This window comes from Apus apus, chromosome 9 (genome assembly GCF_020740795.1).
Source record: "Apus apus isolate bApuApu2 chromosome 9, bApuApu2.pri.cur, whole genome shotgun sequence".
NCBI classification, from domain to species: Eukaryota; Metazoa; Chordata; class Aves; order Apodiformes; family Apodidae; genus Apus; species Apus apus.
This window is the reverse complement of record NC_067290.1, coordinates 9374355-9394994: the sequence shown is the minus strand read 5'-3', so window position 1 is coordinate 9394994 and position 20640 is coordinate 9374355. Positions and strand designations below refer to the sequence as shown.

General features: G+C 45.3%; 1 protein-coding gene across 2 annotated transcripts in view; it reads right to left on the bottom strand.

Annotated features, from left to right (window-relative positions):
• Positions 1–1390: 1390 nt before the first annotated feature.
• ABTB1 (ankyrin repeat and BTB domain containing 1) overlaps positions 1391–20640 on the bottom strand; it is a 28192-nt gene continuing 8942 nt past the window's right edge. For both annotated transcript variants that reach the window (XM_051627498.1, XM_051627499.1), the window contains 5 exons: positions 16187–16302; positions 10612–10710; positions 9883–10050; positions 6708–6908; positions 1391–4900 (listed from right to left, as the gene is read on the bottom strand). In XM_051627498.1, the coding sequence (XP_051483458.1) occupies positions 4694–4900; positions 6708–6908; positions 9883–10050; positions 10612–10710; positions 16187–16302 (791 nt within the window). In that variant the 3' untranslated portion in view covers positions 1391–4693. The remainder of the gene's footprint in view (positions 4901–6707; positions 6909–9882; positions 10051–10611; positions 10711–16186; positions 16303–20640) is intronic.

Sequence of the window (20640 nt, the reverse complement as noted above, 5' to 3'; positions counted from 1 at the left end):
CACAGGGTGACAAGAGGCAGGGACAACTTACCTGCTGGGGGCTGCCTAGAACAACCTTCTGAACCTCCCTGACACACCACCACCACCACACTAACCAAGCCTGTGCCATGGTGCTGTTAATGAAATTAACAGAAGAATCCTGGGAGCAAGGAGCCGGTAAAAACAAGCCCGTGGTTTACATCCATGCTCTGGCAGGACTGTACAAATGGGTCACCAAGGGAGGAGAGCAGAGGCACACTTTCCTCGCTGCTTGGACGCCAAGGTGCAGAGCCAGCCCTTGGCCAGGTTGCTGTGGTTTGGGCCCAACACGACAACAAAGAACCAGCCCCGTGGCTGCTCACTCAGCTCCCCACACACACTGGGATGGGGAGGACAAAGGCCAACTAGTAGCTCATGGGTGAAGACAAAGGGGAAGGAGGGTTCTTCACTCATGAAGGTCACGGGCAAAACAGACTCAACTTAGGAAAAAACAGTAATTTCACACTAATCAAATGCACACAGGACACAGACAACACACAGAGCAGTACCTACATAGGTTACCCTCACCCCTCCCTCCTTCCCGGGCCCAAAATACTTTGTTCCCCGTTTCTCTCCCTCCTTCCCCCCCGCAGCACAGGGGGAGAGGGGATGGGGTTTTGTTAGTTCACAGGCTGGTGGTTCCTGCCTCTCCCTCCTCCTCAGGAAGGATTCCTTAGTCTTCCCCTGCTTCCCCATGGGGTCCCTCCCATGGGACAGAGTCCTCCACGAACCTCTCCTTCACGAGTCCTTCCCACGAGGTCCGGAGCTGCTCCAGCACGGGCTGCCCGCAGAGTCACGGGCTCCTTCGGGAACATTCACCCCCTCTGGCGCCGGGGTCTTCCACAGCTGCATAATCAAAGTCTGCTGGCAGCAAAATCCAAGTCCACTGGCCAAGTCCACCCCTCCTGGCGCCTTCAGGGAACGTTCCACCACGTTCCTCCATGAATGCAGGGGGACAGCTGCCATCTCGCCATTAGTTGCAGGGAAACTTCTGCTTGGGCACCTTCTTCCCCTTTTTCCTCACCAACCACGGGATCTTCATCCCAGCAGTGCCTTTCACCTCTCCAGCTCAGCTCTTATTTATTAGCTGCGTGCCCTGCTCAGGTCCCATCTCAGCTCTTTCGTATGTTAATTGCTGAGGAGCATCTATTGTCCCTCTAACGGCTTCTTCGCAGGCTTTGGACCAGGTGGAGCTTCTCAGCTCCTTACTGGAGCCACCCTGGGGCCCTTCCCCCACTACCAAAAAATCCCGCCAAACCAAACCAGCACACAGGTACAGGAAAATAAGCTGAAGGAGCCCATCAAGTCCTTTCAGTAATAAAGCCACACTGGTGTTGTCAGTTGGTAACAAAGTAGCCACAGCATGAACAGATACAGTGAAATATACTACTTTATTGCTGCACACATGCTTACACATTTCCTCTTAAATATGTTGCTCTGATACATTTTACAATCTTCTTAAATTAACAAGTGTCCAGTAGTAAACGAAAAGGACAGAGGCAACAGAACACAAAAAGGACACTGGCAACAGAAGACGAATAAAAAGATTTTTATTCTGTGATAAAATTATTTGCAGCAAGAATAAAGTTAATTCAAATCGAAGTTTTGATCTGGCTCATCTTAGAGAGCTTGCCTGCATGCTGACCGTCTTCTTATGCATGCTTTTTGATAGCCCTATTTTGCCAAAAGGGATGGGGGGAGGGTTAAAGGACCCCCAGTAATTGCACAATCTGAAGCGCCTCACAGATGTGACCACTAAGCACAGGCAGACTGATGAGGCACTTGCCTGGCAGCCCAGGTGGAGCTGTGCTAGCAGGGAGACAGATCAAAAGGCCACACTGACCTTTCCTCCCACATGTACAACTGCAGGCTCACTTGCTCCATGCTTAAGGATGCAGGAATGGAATTATTCAAGAGCAGCCATATGGAAAACACTTCCCATCACTGCTGCCCCTCCTCTGCCTTCCTCCTGCTTTGCCCACTACCAGTGTCCATTTTGCTTTAGCAGCTGAGGCATCTGCAGAGAAAAGCATTAGCAGATTCCTCAGTAATCCTGTTTCTGCATCTCACTCAGTACAAGCAGAAGGCAAAGGCCACGTTCTGTTCTCTGGCAGCTCCGTGCAAGCCTTGCCCAGGGCTGTCACAACCACCGCTGTGGAAAACTGACTAAGATGTCAGATGTGGAATTTAGGCAGGAGGAGCAGAGGGATGTGATAAACTAAACATCCTGCTTATGTGTTCAGCTTCATCTTCAGCCATACAGGGAGGAGAAGCACAGGGGGCCTGAACCAGCTGAGTTAAACTGTTGGTTGTTTCTGTAGCAGGCTTTCATAAGCCTGACACTCCACTGAGCAAGAGAATAGACAATTCTGCTTTCACTCATCTTTCTCCAAAGTATATGGGACTTAATATTAAAGTTTTCTCAGTAGCTTTTCCCCTCCTCAAGCCCACTGAGACACCTTTATCAGTTCAAGTTGTGCTGGGCTCTTTGGTGATCCTATCAAAGCCACACCAAGCTTACAGATGGACCTGGAGGCACATTCCACAAAACACACAAGAGGCACATAGCTCCTCTCCACATCACCACCCCAAACAGAAGCACACTCCTGCTGCTCCTGGCTTCCATACAGCAACACAGCCCTGTATGGTCATGTCCTCTTCCCTCACCTCAAAATGTCTGCAAAAAACAAACCACAAGAACTCCTTGCACTTCCTCACAAGCACTTCAAAACAAAAGAAGTGAAGTACACCCTGCTTGAATAGCCCTGCTCCAAAGAGACTTGTCCTGCAAGAGAAATGAGTTAAACACAAGCATCTGGGGTCCAGTTAAGCCAATGCACCTCACTGCACCTCACCAGCTCTGTCCCCAGCTTCTGCTGAGTGCAACTCAATCTTGACACGATTTTGCAAAAGTCCAGCTTCTCTTGAGTACAGTGGCCTAATCCCACTGCCTCCTCCTCACTGCAATCAAACCCAGCCTGCCTAGTGCAAGTGGTGCCCAAAGCCTGCCCACCTACAATGCAAAGAGCTCAAATGTGTGCCAGACACAGGCAGATGCTCTGAGCAGGGGCACTGAGGCTGCAGTTCTGCAGTTCTGGTGTGGGAGCATCAGTCTCTCACCCTTGGTGAGATTAGCAAAAAGAAACCCACCCACCCTCCCAGAACATACACACCCTGAAGCAAGTCCCTGATAATCAATGCCTCTCTAAATCCTTTCCCTCATCATGTGAAGCACCATCCATGCCCAGTTCCCACCTCAAACACTAAAAGGACACCTGATACGGATTATTTCAAGCTTTTGACTCACAAAGTGACCAAAATTATGCTCTGCATTAGCAATGGAAGCTCACTGCCTGTGCAAGATTCTGTGTGCTTTACACAATCCCTCTTGTCCCTCCTAGCTTGTAGAATGGCAAAGTACACCCAGCCTGTGCCTTGGGCACCTGTGACCCTCAGAACATGCAGTTCTGGAGATGAACAGCTCTGAGAGCAGCCTGTTTGGCAAGGCAAGCTTTCTGCAGGGGTATTGCCTGCTGACTGGTGCCAAGGACAAAGATCATCATTACCCTCATTAGGAGTCCAGGGAGACAACATGAGATAACGTGACCTACTGCAGAACATGGATTCAAAAACATTCATTAGTACAAACAGTGAATTTCCTGGAGAACAATGAAGCTATGAGGCTGGAGGCTAAGCAAAGCCAGAAGGTCAATGAGTGGGACAGCTGCCCTGTGTGAGACCCAAAACCCCCCCTTTTCCTTTTTTTTTTTTTTTTTTTTTTTTAAAAAAAGAGATTTCTGGTGACTCCTCTTCCCTGACCCACCAGCAAGTCAGTTTTGCTCTACCACAGAGGACAAAAAGAAAGGGAAAAGTGCTGATTCCAAGAAGGTGGTGTTTTCTTCCCCTGTTAGGAAGAAAAGGGATGTTCTCCCTTTTTTATGCATCGAAAGCTACTGCTTTCTAAGAATGGAAGGACTCTGGCCTGTACTGTATTCTCAAAGATGTTTGTTCAGAAAGGAAAGCTTTTAAGTTCTGAGCACTTCAAAGCAATAAAAAGCCAGGGAAGACATGGAAAGGACTTTTTTTTTTTCCTTCATCTAAGAACTAGAATAGCAGGTGACAACAGTGCCTTCCACAGCCAAGTACTCCTGTGTCCCTGTTAGGGAAGCACTGACCAGTTTTGCCAATCTTATAAAGCTGACAGTGAAAGAAAGGCCACCCTCATTCCAATATACTTATTGGAAAGCTTAATCCAGATTTCCTCCTCTGCTGCTGACAGTTCAAATAATATCCTGGCATGAACCAGTTTCAGAGTGTGTTGTTGTTGGGCAACAGAACAGGATGGGTCCTAACACCAGGCAATGACAAGTCCCCCAGAACAGCTCCCTTTCCACCCCCAACAGCTTGCAGTCTCCTCTCTGTATTGTGTTGTACAAAGGAGCAGCTACTTGTCTGGGATGAGCTTTGAGAGCTACTTCTGAAAGGAAAACAAAAAACAAAGTAAAACCAAACACAAACCAGACAGCAAATGTTCAGATACAAATAAATTAAAACAAAACCATGCCTGAAAGTGGATGGGAAGGAGGACAAAGAAGGAGAGAGACATTCAGAGACTGGGATGTTCTTGCACTCCAAGCCAACGCAGGCTGCATACAACAGGCAGGGTTTGCACACATTAGCACTCAAGCCCTATACTGGCCAGGAGGTTTTCCAGAGCTTCAAGTTTCTGGTTGGCTTCCTCGATGGCACTGTAAGTCTGAACGTTGCTGGTGATGTGGAAGCGGATGTCATCGACCAGGGGGATGGAGTCGGTCTCCTGCCGTTCCTCCACGGCTTCGGCGTTCTCCTTCACAGCAGCCACAAACTCCTCCAACTCCACCAGCTGGATGGGGTGGACAAGAGAACCATTAGGAAGACAAGTCAGGTAAAGGGATGTAAAGGGGTTGGAACAGTGGGCTCAGCCAGTGTTGAGAGATGCTACAGAAGTAAAAGGGAGTGCTAAGAGTACATGAAGACTCAAATCTTCCTACAGACACCACTTCGAGATCCTGTCATTCATCCTACAGAGGCAGTACTCTCCCAACAACAAATGGTCACAGCTGCACTTCAAACAGCTCACTGCAATACCCACTAACTAAGGATCCATATCTCTGGGGCACATTAATATACACAACATTATCTCCAGAAAGGCTCCTTTCAGCAGGAACCAGGAGATGCTGCCAGGTACTTTTGAGAAATGCGTTGCAACAGGTAAGACAGCAGCTGCTTGCAGCCCAGATCAGAACCAGGAAGCACAGATGATTCTATCCCCACCATGGCTCTCAGCTCCACCACCACCAGCCAACCAGCAGATCACAGCAAGGCAGCTGCTCTGTTCTCAGTCCAACCTGACAGAATCAGGTTGCCCTTGAATAATTTTGTATCAAGTTCCCCAGGAACATGTGGTGTGCTGAAGAGTGAGAGGCAGCTTCTGTCTGCCTAGGCTACCAAACTGTGCCTGGGCACAGCAGGTTGCTGAGCCCTGCTCTGTGCTGCACAGACTGCCAAAATCTCTCCCTGTAGCCATCATCAGTGCATCCCCACAAGATGCTGGCAGCTGCTGATCTTCAAACAGCTGGGGTGGTTCCATTTGTGCCAACACCCTTAGGAAGGCACATTGCCAGTGCTTGGTCTGAGGACTCCCACTCAGGGTAGGGAAGGGGAATGCAAGGGGAAAACACAAGCAAAGCCCTTCCTTGCCTGATTACTACTTGGGATATTCATCCAGCTTTCAAAACAAACCCATTTTTCAGAAGCCAGAATCCGTGTGCATGCTGAGGTGTCTGTCATCCCCAAGCTATACATTGAACCAAGTAACAGCCCCAGAATAATTTCCTTTGCTGTTTTCACATGCCAAAAAGAATTTCACACCTTTCAAGCTGCAGGTGAAAATGGAACATTCCCATGTGAACTGTACAAACCATTTATAAAGATCTGTCTTGGGATAAGAACACCCTCATAGATTCCAGTTTATCCTTCCATATGGCAACTTTCTCCATGAGTCCTGAAACTTCAAGCTATAATCACTCAGGATTACACTTAAATGGAGCTCCATAAAGAAAACTACAGTGTTAGATTCATTAGTTTCAGCTGCCCAATGGCCAAATTTCCCCTGTGGAAACTCCCACTGTTGGACCTGTCAGCGTGGAGAGGAGCAGAGATCACACTGATTACTCCTTTCTATAGCATTATGCCAGGAAGAACTCCCTTCAGTGAAGACTGAAAAACATCTCCTGCACAGAGCTGCCCTGCACACCCCAGTGTGCTCTCCAGGCTGCACCCAGTGTATTTAGCACCGTTGTTGCTCTGGACACAGTGGCTGAAAGCTCCATGAAGGTCACCTATCCATGGCACCTCCAATATTTTTGGGAAGGATTTTTACCCCACAGTCCACAGGCAAGTGCTAGACAGCCACCATCTGGCTTACTGCAGTGACATCAGGTACTGCCACACTCCTCAACCTCTGTCCTAACTCACCATGTGCTTTGCTACTGAGCCACTGCTCATTTTCTGGAAGAACATTAAACCAGAGAGGGCAACCATTTATTACAGATCAAAGTACAACCATTAAATCCGCAGTATCCATGGCTCACTGTGCAGTTAGATTTATGGGCAAATATGGTGAGTGCAACAGGAACTGTTTCTGTTACCTTCTCGATGATCTTTGCCATGTACTCTGTGCACTGGTCCTCCAGCCGGGTCAGCTGGAACAGCTTTGCAATCCTCCAGATGCTGACAATGTTGTCCTCATCAAGGATCTGGGCCAAGGTTCTGCCACAAAGGCGCTTGAGCCCAGGCAGCAGGTACATGTCTGCCACGCACAGCACCTCGTAGGCGTTTTCTGGGGACAGCTGGAAATGGAAAGAGGGGAATTACTGTCCAGTCCTACCACTTCATTTGTCTCTGGCAAAATGCCTTCTTCTCTTGTGTCCTAACACAGGTTCCCTGAAGTGTTGTTTGGTCAATTACTAGACAAGCGTTAACTGCCCTATGGAGAGACAGGAGCTCAATCTTTCAGGTCTAGGTCTTCCCCTCACGTACCACAGAGGAGCTAAGAATGCTGAGAGGCAGCTTGCTCAGCACAAAGCAAGCTGCTTGCCACGCTGCAGCTGACCTCTCTAGCTAAGCACAAAGCAACGCTGAAACACTGAAGTGCAGCTGAAACACTGAAAGCTGGCTGCTAAGAAACGTTCCCTGTGGCAGTGGAAGGAGGTAGGTTTTACCAGAACTACTGAAAACCCTTCAAAGAGACAAATGGAACAGGTTGACTGAATAGTGCACCTTGTCTCCACTAGGACTCTTTTTCCCATTTTGTACTGCTGGACTTGAACTTTATGAAAAATATGCAAAGTTCTCTTAAGTTGCTTCCTCACACTGGCACTGCTAACTCAGGCAGCACAACCTCCCTCGCACAGGGATACACTCAAGGACAGAAAACTGCACTCAGTAAGTTGTAGATGAGGCCCAGCTAGACTCTGGACATCAAATACTTCTGGAGCTTTAACAGACATTCAAACTGAACTAAATTCATGCACCAGATGCTCAAGCTCACACTGCTGTGAATATTTTGAGACTCTTGAACTAGAGAACCACTTTCCCATTTCTCTCTTAGGTACTTCTGTTCCTTGCAAGTCAGCTGAGGATAAAAATGCTGTAGATAATGTTGGAGACACCACCTCCAGCTTCACTCAGACTCTTTCCCCTGGCTGGGCAAATCCTATTTTAGTCAGCCATCTGTGTCACTAACCTGGAACTAGAGCCACTCTTCTCTCCACAGTTCTGCTCCTGCTAATGTGAAGTGCAAAGAGTGCAGTTACCTTCATCCATTTTACCAGCAGTTCTGCAAGATGCAGCATTCCCTGGCTGTGAAGAGGTGAGATCACTTACATCTAAAGACCAAGCCTAGTCTAGATTGAGGAACAGTAACTGGTGCAGCATGGTCCACTGCCCTGATAACTTGTCAGCAGCAAAAAGACTGCTGTCAACATCCCACACATGTGGTTGCTTCCTCTGACAACTGTGAAAGGGTGATTATTTCTTCCCCTACAGCTGTCCACACTAGTGTTTGGAGAGACTGGTAACAGCAAATGTCTCAGCTGTATAAAACCCTGCAACAGCTGTGCAGAAGGATGCGAGATGTATCAGAGGCATGCCATGACTGCTCTAGTGCAGTGCTGTAACAAAGCTCTTGGGGTTTCTAATCAAGTGTTGCTTTGTCCCCTCATAAGCGGCATGAGCCTCACAAGTTGGAGACATCTGAGTCAGCAGTATTGATGGCAGCAGCTTCCAAGCCCTTGATCAAGGAGCAACCTTGTAAACTTTCCTCCAAAAGCTCCCCTCAAGACCACACAAGTATTCTGATCAGCAGCTTCTCTTTCTGCCTGAAATCCTTTCTGTTCCCCCCACACACTCGTCCCTCCAACTGCAAACATTGTCACTAGTACATAACAGAGACACATAAATCCTTTGGAAAAAGAAACGTGGATTTGGGAGTGCTGATGCTTGGCTGGAGAAATCCAGCGCAGGGAGAACACTCCACATGTAAGTGTGGAACTTAAGCTATGTTCCTGTTTTCCTGACCATTTTTCCTTGTAGTTTTCCATGACAGATGAATTCTCTGCAGAAGCTTCTATCTTGGCTGCTCAGGTTGAGATCCAAGCTAGTTTCTGTGACAGCACCATTCTGCATACAAAACATATGAGCAAGATCCTTTGCACTCCTACACCTTGTGGCTGGTCTGCTCTCCTGCTCCAAGTCCAGACAGGGCAGCTCAGACTCCACTTGAAAAGGGATGGTCACTTGTAAACCATCCCTCCTGTGAGCCACCATTAGGGCAGGCAGGCTGGAGAGGTGCAAGGGAGCAGGCTCATGCTGCAGTGTGGTCACAAGGTCAGGAGGGTCTTCACAGCCCCAACCTGCATCTTTCCCTCTCTGCCTGCCCTTTCAGTGCATGGCTGAGGAAAGAGTGCAGACAAGTGAAGCATCTGCTCTCTGGCACACCAATGGCAATCCTGCCCTTGCTGCCTGCTGAACATCTCTCCCCTACCACACATTCCCTGCTGCTACCCGGAGGTGAACAGATCAGCAGAAACAAGGTCACAGCTGCACACACTCTGGATGTGGCACCTAAGCCAAAGCACTGCTTGGGAGAAGTGACACTGGCAGGTGCAGTAGCATCTCTGATCTCTGCCCTAATGCCAGAATGTGTCCTGGCATCTCACAGCTAGACCTGCTGAAAGCATTTGCCACAAAACCAAAGTAGGAAGCTGCTTAAATGCTGAGATTTGCTGCATCTTCCATTAGGTTGAAAATTAGGCAGGTTGGGGCCATTTGTAACTGCTTGTGATACTGAGCACAGCAAGGCCTTGATCTCCCAGTGGAACTTTTGCCTACCCCAGCAATAAGTAGCAGTGGAAGTAATGACTTGCTACAAATGGAAAAGTGGGCTATGGTGCCAAGAGTAAATAAGCTGAATTTCTCAACCTTTCCACATCTCCAAATGTGTTCCATCTGCCATCTACTGGCAGCCGATCACCTTATCCTTCCACAGAGCCCAAGAGAGAAATCTGCAAAGCCCTGAGTTTATCTTGCCAACATACAATGTGCAACCTGATTTCCAAATTTTGTTATGGGGTGAAAGATTAGGGATTTGCTTCTTGAATGCCATGCACATCAACTGTATCTGCACAGCTAACAGCAAGTCCCAAGGGCTGTGGGACTGGAGAAACCACATCCAAGGCCCCTCCAGATGCTGTAGGAAAGCACTGCTGTGAACACTTTCAGAATTAATCAGCACAGGAGGAAAGGCTCCATGGCTGGCCTCACCTCTGTATCATCACTGTAGATGTAGTAGAGGACCCGGATGAAGATGTCTTCTGAGATGTTTTGAAGGGTCACCACAGGGATGCTGGGCTGTGCCTGCAGCTCCTCACTCTCACTGAAATGGTCTTCAAGGAGGGCTTTGAAATAATCACTGCGACCACAGAAAAATGCCTGAGAGGGAAGAAAGACCAAAACACTAGCATCTTTCTCATGGCACCAAACCAAACAGCACTAGCACTACCTAGCAGCTGTCAGAGCAGCTCAAAGGTATTTCAGAAGTTTAGACTCTGTTTCTCTTTTGAACTTTCCATACCTTATTTCTATCCATGCCTACCCTCAGAAGCAAAAAAACAATTTGTAAACTTAAGAGATTTCAAAGTAGTGTGGCATAAGGGCAGGAGTCAGAATCTCAAAATCCATTCTTACTTCCGTTTACTTGTTAACATGCCCCTCTCCAGACACTGAACTCACAACCCAGCAGTAGATTTTGCAGCTGTGAATGCTGTAGCTGAATCCATACATTTACCTCGTCCCCTCTGCAAGAAAGGCAGGGTTTGCCATTTTGTTAATGCTTTAAATATAGTTTCCAGCTGCAATAAGGCTTTTGGTTTTCCAGCTGATGAGGCAATGCTGATTCTGTCGAGTGTATCCAGCACAGGATGAGTGGGGGAGACAGGTAGACAAGACTCATAGTAAAAAGGGAGGAGAATGAAGAATACCACAATCACATACCTTATGGCACAAGAAGTTGTAACCCGCCACCCGGAAACACACATCAGGACAACTATCAAAGTTGTCGGTGCTGTCAAACGGCAACTCCCCAAAGCCAACCTAGGAAGACAAATGAGAAAATCCTACTAACAACATTTCCGCTTTAAACACACTTGGGGGCCCAAGTTTGGCCTCTTTGGTCTTCCCAGAAGAAACCATCAACCCATTCCCTTAGCACAGTGCAGAGCACCAGAGAGGCTCTGAGCAGATTTCAAAGTGAGGAACTGAAGTCCTTGCACACCCGATAAAAGATATTCTTGGTACAAGTCACAGCTGCCTCCCTTACCCATGGAAACTCCACACATCTCTTGAAACCATTTCTGTGTCACCCAACACAGCAGATAACCAAGTGGAGAGAAAGTTTTCTTCATGTAGTGGGTATCATAAGCATACTAGAGACTAGGACTAAGCCATTACTGTGTAGACATATAGGCAGATGTAGAGACATGCAGATTACATAGATGTATACATCAGTTTGAAACAGTTTGGCTACAATTACTGCCTCACTTGAATAATGCAACATTTCTAAAGCACATGTTAAATTTCTCATTTGATTTGCAGCCAAAGATAGTGTTGTAGTATTAGTACTCTAATGAATTATTTTAACACCAACACACCGCCTCCCAGTCCCGCATGCAAAGACATCACACACACACAAACCCTGTTTGCCTTATGTGATTTTCAAGTGACACTTGTAAGCACTTTCACTTTCACCTAATCCTATATACAGGGTAATTCAATTGAAAAAAAGTTTCTATTCAGAGTCATGTAACCAAGACAATATCTGGAAACAAAAGTTTCCCCTGGCTCTTGCTGTCCCAACACATGCCCCTGACTGTGTAAGCCAAGGAGTTTATTATCCTTGTTTCTCATCCAGGAAAGTTACATCCCCAGTTTGCACCTGGGAAGATCCTGGGCTAATCACGAAGATCAGTCTCACATTCACAGACTACCTAAGCACCATTTCCAACACACTTGCCTCCATCCTAACTGAAAGCAACTGACTTTCAGCTTTACTGAAAAGCCAGATGTCTCCTTTCTCCCGAACTAAACAAAGACCCAGGCTGCAATACACCGGGCTGGTGCTCTCAGCCAAGCTCAGTTTGCATGGAGTAAAGTTTCTCTCACAAAACAGGTTCTAGGATGTGGCAAGACACCAAGCTGGCAAAAGCTCACACCATCACTGAACTTGGCAATCTGGGCCCATTTGCTAGGCTCTTTGTCTGCCCACAGCAACATTTGGCAGCTTCTGGTTAATAATCACAGGAGCGCAAGCCCAGCGATGTGCAGATTGTGCCCACGGCTGTCACAGTAATGCTGCCTCTCCATAGCATCTCTCCACTGTGAGTCCTTCTCCGTCGGGGCACTCCCCTCCCAGAGGAGGTGCAGAAGTTCTGGACATGCTCCTCACCTGATCTATTACCTGCGTTTCATACAGCTGTAACACAAAGACACCTCCAGTACTGAAGAGGAGATCAGACTGTCCCATTCCCAAGGTTGCTATTTTGCCATTATCTGTGTCTCATGTTTCAAGGCAACAACAAACCATGGTCTGAGATCTGCAGCCACACTCTCTGGGGCATCCCACTACAAATACCAGTAGTCATGATCCACCGGCCTGCTCCATTTGCCTTGCTGCTGTCCTCACAGCTTCCATGTCCTCTCCTAGAAATTCTGACATTACTTCGAAGGCTACAACTTTTAGGCACATAATAGGTAAAACAAACGTACAAACAGGTTTTTATAAGATGCCACTCCTTGCAGTACAAGAATTTTAACTGAGACATAAACTGCACATCTATGTGTATCCCTTCTTTGCTCCCCTTTCGTTGTCCAAAGTGAAGTCTTTAAAATGAATCCATCCCTCTGGAATGGACAGGGGAGTTTGATTTGTCTCAGAGTTTGTCTCCTGAATTACCAACTCCTTCAGACTCAATTTCCTGCTTCCAGCCCTGCCTGGTTCCCACTCTAATGCTCAGGTTTACAAGGTCATTTCCAACTCCTAATACAAAAGCAGGTTCATTTCTTTGTCTCTCCTACTCAGCATGAAGTGGCTTTGCAGAGTTTTTCCTTTTAACTCCCTTTTAAGTCTCTACTACTTCTACTCTCCTCCCTTGTCATGCTCGAGGAATTCAGACTCCCTTTCAGAGTCTCCCCACAGAAAACTGGTTTATTCCTCCCACTCCCCCATTCAGGCAGCCTCCTTAGCATACCTCTGCCCCAGCAAAACACAGCTGCCAAAGTTAAGTGTGTTGCCCAGGAAGCACAAAACAGTCTGGCCCACAAGGTGCAAACACATTCACAGTAACTCATTCACCACACAGAAATGTTCCAAACACCTCTATAGCATAAGACTGCTTGAACATTCACACGATCCTCCAGCCATCACATGTGGAGGACCAAGTCTTTGCTGCTACAAATTTGCTATTAGTGCTTAAAACAGAAATGTTGCTGGAGGCAAAAACACACAAAACAAATTAGTGGCAGCAATTTGTATCTTGGCCTGATGATCTCAGCAAGAAAATTGTAAATAAATTACAACACAAAATACAGGGGTTAGTGATCCAAGAGAAGATTACCAGGCTATAAACAGATGCAAGTGGATTGGATTAAAAAAAAAAATAATAATTGGAAGCATGTTGCAAATAGTTCAGTTAATCTGCCTCTGTCAAATGGGCAAAGCAAAGCACAGGAATAACTGCCATGGACAATCACACTACACAGGTGTGGGGACAGACAAGATGGAACCCATCTACTTGTGTCCAACTGTTCTTTCTATGCATTTCAAGATTTAGATTCACCCCAAAAGTGACAAATGGTCACTTTTTTTGCAGCCACACCAAACGTCAACAGAGATGGTGAGAACAGTATTTATTTCATGGCAAATTCTGATCCTTTTAAGTCCAGTTTCTTCTTGGTTTGGAAAATAAGATTTCAGTTAAAAAGTAATGAAAAAACAGCTACAAGGAAATGATGGGCTCACAGTCTCATATACTGGAAGCCCTGGAGTCTCTAACTCAGAGGTCATCTGGCAGACAGGAGATGAAGAGCTAGGCAGACAGAATGTGGAAAGCCACATGGTTTTTGACAGTTGCCTGGCTTTTAATGATTACTTTACTTAAATCTGTCACTGCTAAATTTTATTGCAACAAAACAAAGAAGCAGCTGTTGTGGTCAGAAAAAAACCTGTCCATTACTAGTTTAAAACAAAATAGAGACAACAATCATACTTTTAAAAACAAACACTGAAAGATAAAAGGCTTTCAAGCATAAACAGGAATGAAAAACAAGATACTAAGATTATAACATGTTTAAGATTTCAAAAAACAGATAGTTCTCACTCTAAAAACTAATAATGAAATGTGATTGGATATCAAATGTTAATTTTTGTTTTACTCATCTAGCATATTACTGAACCAAGAAATTGGGATCCATGCAGTTTTCTGCATAACTCAAATATCAAAGACATTACATACAAATTATTTGTTTACAGTGAAACAGAAAGTTGTATACATCCCAATTTCAGGTCATATGGCATCACATGACATGCAGCAGCTCAGAATATCTCTTGCCAAATTCTGATAATTACCTGAAATGCCATCAAGAAATATTGGCTTTTATCCAGAAGTCAAATGCCTATTTTGTTCTGCACAGGCTGGAAGAAGACACATGCTTCTCTCAATAACACAGATGCTTGTACGTGACAATTCATTTGTCCCTGACATTTTAGGTTACATAGTTTGTATACTACTACAGGCATGGCATCAAATCCTGTTAAGAATGGGGATGCAAGATTCCTCTGGCCAAGAAGAAAGGTACCCAATTCACAGATTTTTACAATTTGCAAAAATTAGGATGAGTTATAAAAGGCAACAGGATGAAAAGCTTAGTTCATATATTCTTGTAAGTTAGCAAAAAAAGCCCACAAACCCTAGAGAGAGAAAAACAGGAGTCTTTTAGAATTTATCAGGCTTAAACAAAGCACCCACATTTGTGCCTGTCATACAAATTCTCCAGTGAACAGGTGTGTGCCCCTGCCCTCTTCATTTTTACAGCCATAACGAGTTTCATGCTGCTGTAACTGCCTTTGTTCTGGTCTATGAACATAGCAAGAAAACCACAGCTCACAGAGGTATTTACAGTGCTGTCAGATAATTATTTTATTCCAAGTTTCATATTATCCTTCCAGCTCTTTTTCTAAATAAAAAAATTAAAAGGGAAGTGTTTCTAACCCTTGAGAATGAAAGATTAACCCAACACTAGCATGCCATCAAGGTCTGGGAACAAGCAAACAGAAAGCATTCTTTATATTTGTGAAGTGAATTAAACTTTATGTAAATCTCACTGTTTTGAGGCCAACGACCCCTTTCTAATTCTTGGGCAGGCAAATCTGATGCTTATTTATAATATCACCTCCCTTTAAAGTCTGCAAACATACAGCAAAGCACTTTGAAAGACACAAATACACAGTTACTTGGGGGAAGCAAGTTACATAGGGAAGATTTCTGCATCATAGATAGAAACTTGATGAAGAAAAACTCCCTCTATAAAGCACTCAGTACTCAGAGAAATATGTCTGTAAAAAGCCAGCACAAAACACACTGGCTTATTACAGGTAGGAAATCTTATCCAGCAGGTCAGTCACACTCTCATGCACACACACACTCTCTGCACCAGGCAGGTCTATTCGGCAGGGGACAACAAGAAAAAAGGCAATAAACTTGGCTACATCACTCACTCATACAACCTCTGGGCACAGCAGCCACCTAAAATGAGTTCCTGTTATTAAATTCAGTGCTTGGTATGAGAGAGAGGGGAAAAAAAGGACAGACATCACAGCAAAGTGAATCTGCTTCTATTACAGAAACTAACAGATGCAGGGAGAATGAAGACCACTAATACTTAACCTGCAGTTGGGAGCAAAGATCCACATATCTGACCCTAACTAATAATAATAATGATATTTTAATTTAGTGATCATCAACCTGTGGGCTGTTTCTAAGGGTCAACAAGACATTATGAAAAGCAAATCTATTGCCAGCCAAGTTAAATTTGCTTCAGAGGGACTCGCATTTCTGCTGGAAATATTATCAGGGCTCAAAGGCACCTCTCCACTACAGAGTGTAACTTCCTAGCAAGCAAGCCCAGCCAAACATATTCCCTGTATACGCTTCTTTGGGTACCAATGCCTTCTGACAAAACAATTCTGATACTCCAGAAGGATAGCAGAGAGAAGGAAAAAGAGCTGGAGGCCAACTCTTGTCCCACTGGAGTCAACGGGGAAATCCCCACCAACCACATGGCCGGGGTTTTGTTTACCCAGATCCCCGCTGAGGGGAAAAACCCAAAGGAAAGGGACCAGCACTGACAGCCTCATGAAACAATTTTACAGCATTTCCAAGCAATAAAAGGCTTTCAGCATTTGGAACATCCTGCAAACAAGCAAGCACTAAACTCAAATGGAGAGAAAGAGCCTGAGCACTGGTGAGCACACAGACAGCCCCGCAGAGCCCCAGGCAGGACAGACGCTCCCTACCCGCAGTTCGGCCGGCAAGGCGCAGTCTGCCAGGAGAGCCAGATCTTCCTGCAGCCGGCAGTTACCTGTGGGCTCAATCGTCAGCACTTTCACACAGGTCCCTGGCTTGGAAGAGACTGGAAGAAGCAAAACAAAACAAAACAAAACAAAAAACAAGAGCAGAGATGCCTAAATTCCACTAGAAACATTCTGTCCCATTTACAGAAGACGCTCCATGAAAAATCAGTGTTATTGCTCTTTAGCTTTTACTGCCAAACACGTGATTCTTCACCATAAACACACACACACAGCACCCTCAGGACAGCTGCTGAGCAGGGCTTGTTGTCTCTCCTCAAGCCTCCATGTAATTCCCTTGTGCTGGAATATCCACGATGGCAAACACAAAGTTGCCACAGGCAGGTTTCAAACCCAACTTGCTCTCAAGGCTGCCCCTGGTCCCATGCTCCATTCATACAGTGCCTTCCCCAGCTGACCACCCCTCCCACTGACATTGCTACCTAAGGTGAAGCCCCTGCCAGGGAGAATGTTATTTAAACAAAGCTGCTTCCACTCCTCTCCTCTAGGCCACATGCTCACAGGGGTGCCTTTGCAGCTGTGCCATCCTAACTTCACTCCAGGGATTTAAGGGATTTCTTCTTCAGGTAGTAAGTTCTGTGTACCCTAGTCTGTCCTCTACTGTCTACCTGTAGCTCCCCAAAGCACAAAGATCCCCAAAACACCCGGACTCCTGAGTGTGCCTGTGTTTTCTGCAGACATTCAATTAGCATCACTATCACCAAAGAGATCCAATGAACCCTACGGAGATGGCAACTTCATTTGCCTCCTTCAGACCTAGTGCATCTTCCTGTCTTGCCCTACCAGCCTACCCAACTAAACAGCCTAATAAAATGGAAGCAAATAAACAATTTGGTGGCCTTTTGTGGCCTGGCTATGGCCAAAGTTGCTGTGGAGCTCATTGAAGCCAGACCCCCTAACTTCACATGAGCAGCAGCCTGAAGTGTGCCCAGCTGGTGTGTTATGACACCACTGCCATCACAGCCTCTCCTCTTTCCAGCCACCTCCCTCCCACAGTTCACTACCCCAGGTTTGTTCTCAGCTCAGCATGGTTTTGGGTGAGGACTGGGGCATATAAGAAATTCAGGAGTCCCTGGCATATAGAGAAGCAGGTGAAAAAACAGAGCAGCACTGGAAACTGCAAGGTTGTGGTTAAGAAGGCTCTCTGCTGAGAGATGGAGTTAACTCTCAAGGACAAAAGAGTTAGGCTGAAGTGTTCAGAAGAATTCCTGACAGGTGTGATTCACTGCATTTAAACCCCTTGCAGGTGAATCACGCCACCTTGAGACATCATTTTTCCTGACATTTTGCACAGCTCCATCAGATGACTCTATCAGGCCGTGGGTGAAACAAGACCACGATGTGCCACAAAACAAGTTCTCCGCGCCCCCCTCCACAGTACTGCTGCACCCTCTGGATTTGCCACCACTGTACCTCAAATAGGCTCAATATCCCAGAAAGATACTGGAAACAGAAGGATAATCTACCAATACAGGACAGTCAGACACCATAACTGCTACACACTAAGCTACCCCACCAAGGAGACAGGCTTCTCTATTATCATTAAATGCTTCCTTCAGATAGATGACTTGCATGGTATATAAGCCAAGAGGAGACCTGGCACCAACACAAGCAAGACTGAGTACATTTTCTTGAGGAGCCCTGTCCACTTACAGATCAGTACAAAAGAAAGAAATTTCTCACTGTGCAATTAGGAATTCTTCACGGCAGAGAGAATGATTTATGTTTGTGTGGTGCCTACTGTAAGAGTTGCCAAATCAACTGTGCTCTGTAAGTGCTAATGGACCCAACAAGTTTTAAGCCATAGCCAAGGGAAAGAGTTCTTCTCTTGGGATCTACAAACTATCTGTGCAATTTCACGGTGACACAGCGAAAGAAGAGTGATGTGTCTAAGAAGTACATCTATCATGAGGCATTTCAGACACTGCATGTCTCAAATCCAAGAGCACAGCATTTGGTATCACAAGCAACTCTCTCCTAACAGAAACAACAAAAATCACAGTGACAGAACAGGACTCAACTGTTTGGTGCAAGCAAGCAGCAGGGACCATCACCTTCTTGCAAAAAATAGGAATGAAGGGTTTTCTGAAAAGAGCAACATAAACAATGCAAGGAGCTGGAGGGAATAACCTCACTATGGTTGAGAATGGAGGATTTTGTCTTAATTTCCAGTCTAGCCCAGCTGTATAGCACTGAACATCACTCACCAATTCATCAGCTGTCTTTGTTTCCACTGCTCAATACTTCTTTGTAGTCTTTTGTTTCAACTGAGCCAACACACCACAAAAAAATAAAAGCCACAAAAAACTCCACCAATTCCCAAACCTCTCCAAAATTATGCCACTCTGATAGCTGCCTTATGCACCCTCCTCTCAAAGCCACAACCAGCTATAGCCACAGATTCTGTACATCCAGGGCTTCTACTATGAAGGCAAGCACTACAAATTTTGCTCTCTATCCTTTTGCCCTAAAACTTGTAGAAATAACTGCAGAACATTTATTTTCAAATACCTCCACTTCTAGAGGAAGGATTATGGCTTAATCAGGACAAAATCCCAGCCCTTTCAAACACCGCACAGTTTTTTCTTGTTATAGCCACAAGGTACATGCTGTGGGGGACAACATGCAAGCATTCACACTGAAGTCTGTCTCAGGTGCCACATAAGGCACTGGGTCACCCTCTTCAAGGTTTTCCTAAACTACTGTCTGTGCATGCTAAGTGGTTTTCAAATGCTGCTTAACTCTAGATAATGAGATTTCAGAGACTGCAACTATCCACTGGAGCTGCACAGGCTTAAATTCACATTGTTTTACACAGGTACATTTCAACTTAGAACACAGATGCAAGACATGACCATGCTCTGCAGACCTGAATCAGCTTTCTGTTCCACAGCAAGCACTTGAACAAGCAGATACCTAAAGCACTAGAAGGAGCAGCAATGCTTTGTCAAGTGCCAGACATGATAAGATCTAAAATCTTCCCCAATTTTTAACTTCTGTAATTCTTATGTGTATTATTTCCTAGAGAATCAAGTTTTTCCTGGCTTCCCCAGCAGATCTGATATGAGAAACAAACTTTTAAGTGATCTACCAGCAGTTCTATCTCTTCAATTGAATCCAACCCATCATAAATAAAATCAAGCTTAGTACTTCCATCAGTGCTTTATACTACCCATTGATTAATATCTTCTTTTAGGCCTTAGAAATTAAGAACAACTGCTCCCTCCCAAGAAACACATGAATTAGATTATTTGTCTGGTGCCACCCAAGAAGTTTGTATCATCATGTTTCCAAGTAAAGCTTCCATTTGAAAGTCCCACCCAACCTGAAATATTGATTCACCACTTTCCATTTTCGAACCCCACCAAGAAGTCAGCATTTTGCAGTTCATTAATTTAACCACTGGACTTCAGGATCCTTAAAGTTGTTGATTACATACTATGCAATGGCTTCAAACAGCTAGCAAACTATCCACTTTAGTTTGCTCCCACAATCTAATATTTTAACTTGATGTATGAAGGTGGAATGGTCACCTCCAGGGTCTCAGCTAGACCCTGCAAGTAAAAATAGAACAAAACAGCACAGGGGGAAAGATCTCCAGCATCTCACTGGATTACTCTGATATCAAATGATGTCATAAGATAATTCTGTTACCTGATTGTCTGGGTAGTTTTTATTTTCTAGTTATGATATTCACCACCACTGCTCTTTTCCACCACTGATTAAATACACAAACTGGTATCTTACATTTCTTGCAGCAAGAAACAAAGAAATGCATTTCTCCTCTCTTCAGATGCATGCTTACATGGCTGAGGTAAGACCTGTGCTACCGCTTTCATGATAGAAGGACTTCTACCCTGGTCTACATAGGAACAGCTCTACCATGGTAACCTTATGCCCCACCACCACCAAACAAATGCACATGCTTACGGGGAGACATACCTAAGACCTTCTGTGACTTGCAGATGAGGAGTTTCTTGAGCCAGAAGTACTGGCTTTACCTGCTAAGCCCTGCAACTTCAGGAGGCTGAATACTCAGAACTCCTAATTCGAAAGGGAAAGGTGGAATAAATAACTACACCCTTAACTCTCAGGTCAGGGAAAAAGATGTTATTGACTTAAAAGCTACATACTAGATTCTCTTCTCAAACCAAAATTTACTAGAGTGAAGTAAAGAAGTTAGCTCTGAGCATGAAATGAGAATCAGATATTTCCAGCCTGAAGGTTTTGTTACCAGATATTTTTTTTGTACTTAATGACTAACACTGCTTTGCTCCACTGGTGCTGTTTTGATTCTTCCTCACGTCTCCTTTAGCTTGAACTAAGGAGATGAATGATAAACTCCAACTGTTGGTTTTCATGCAATAAGATGATGGCAT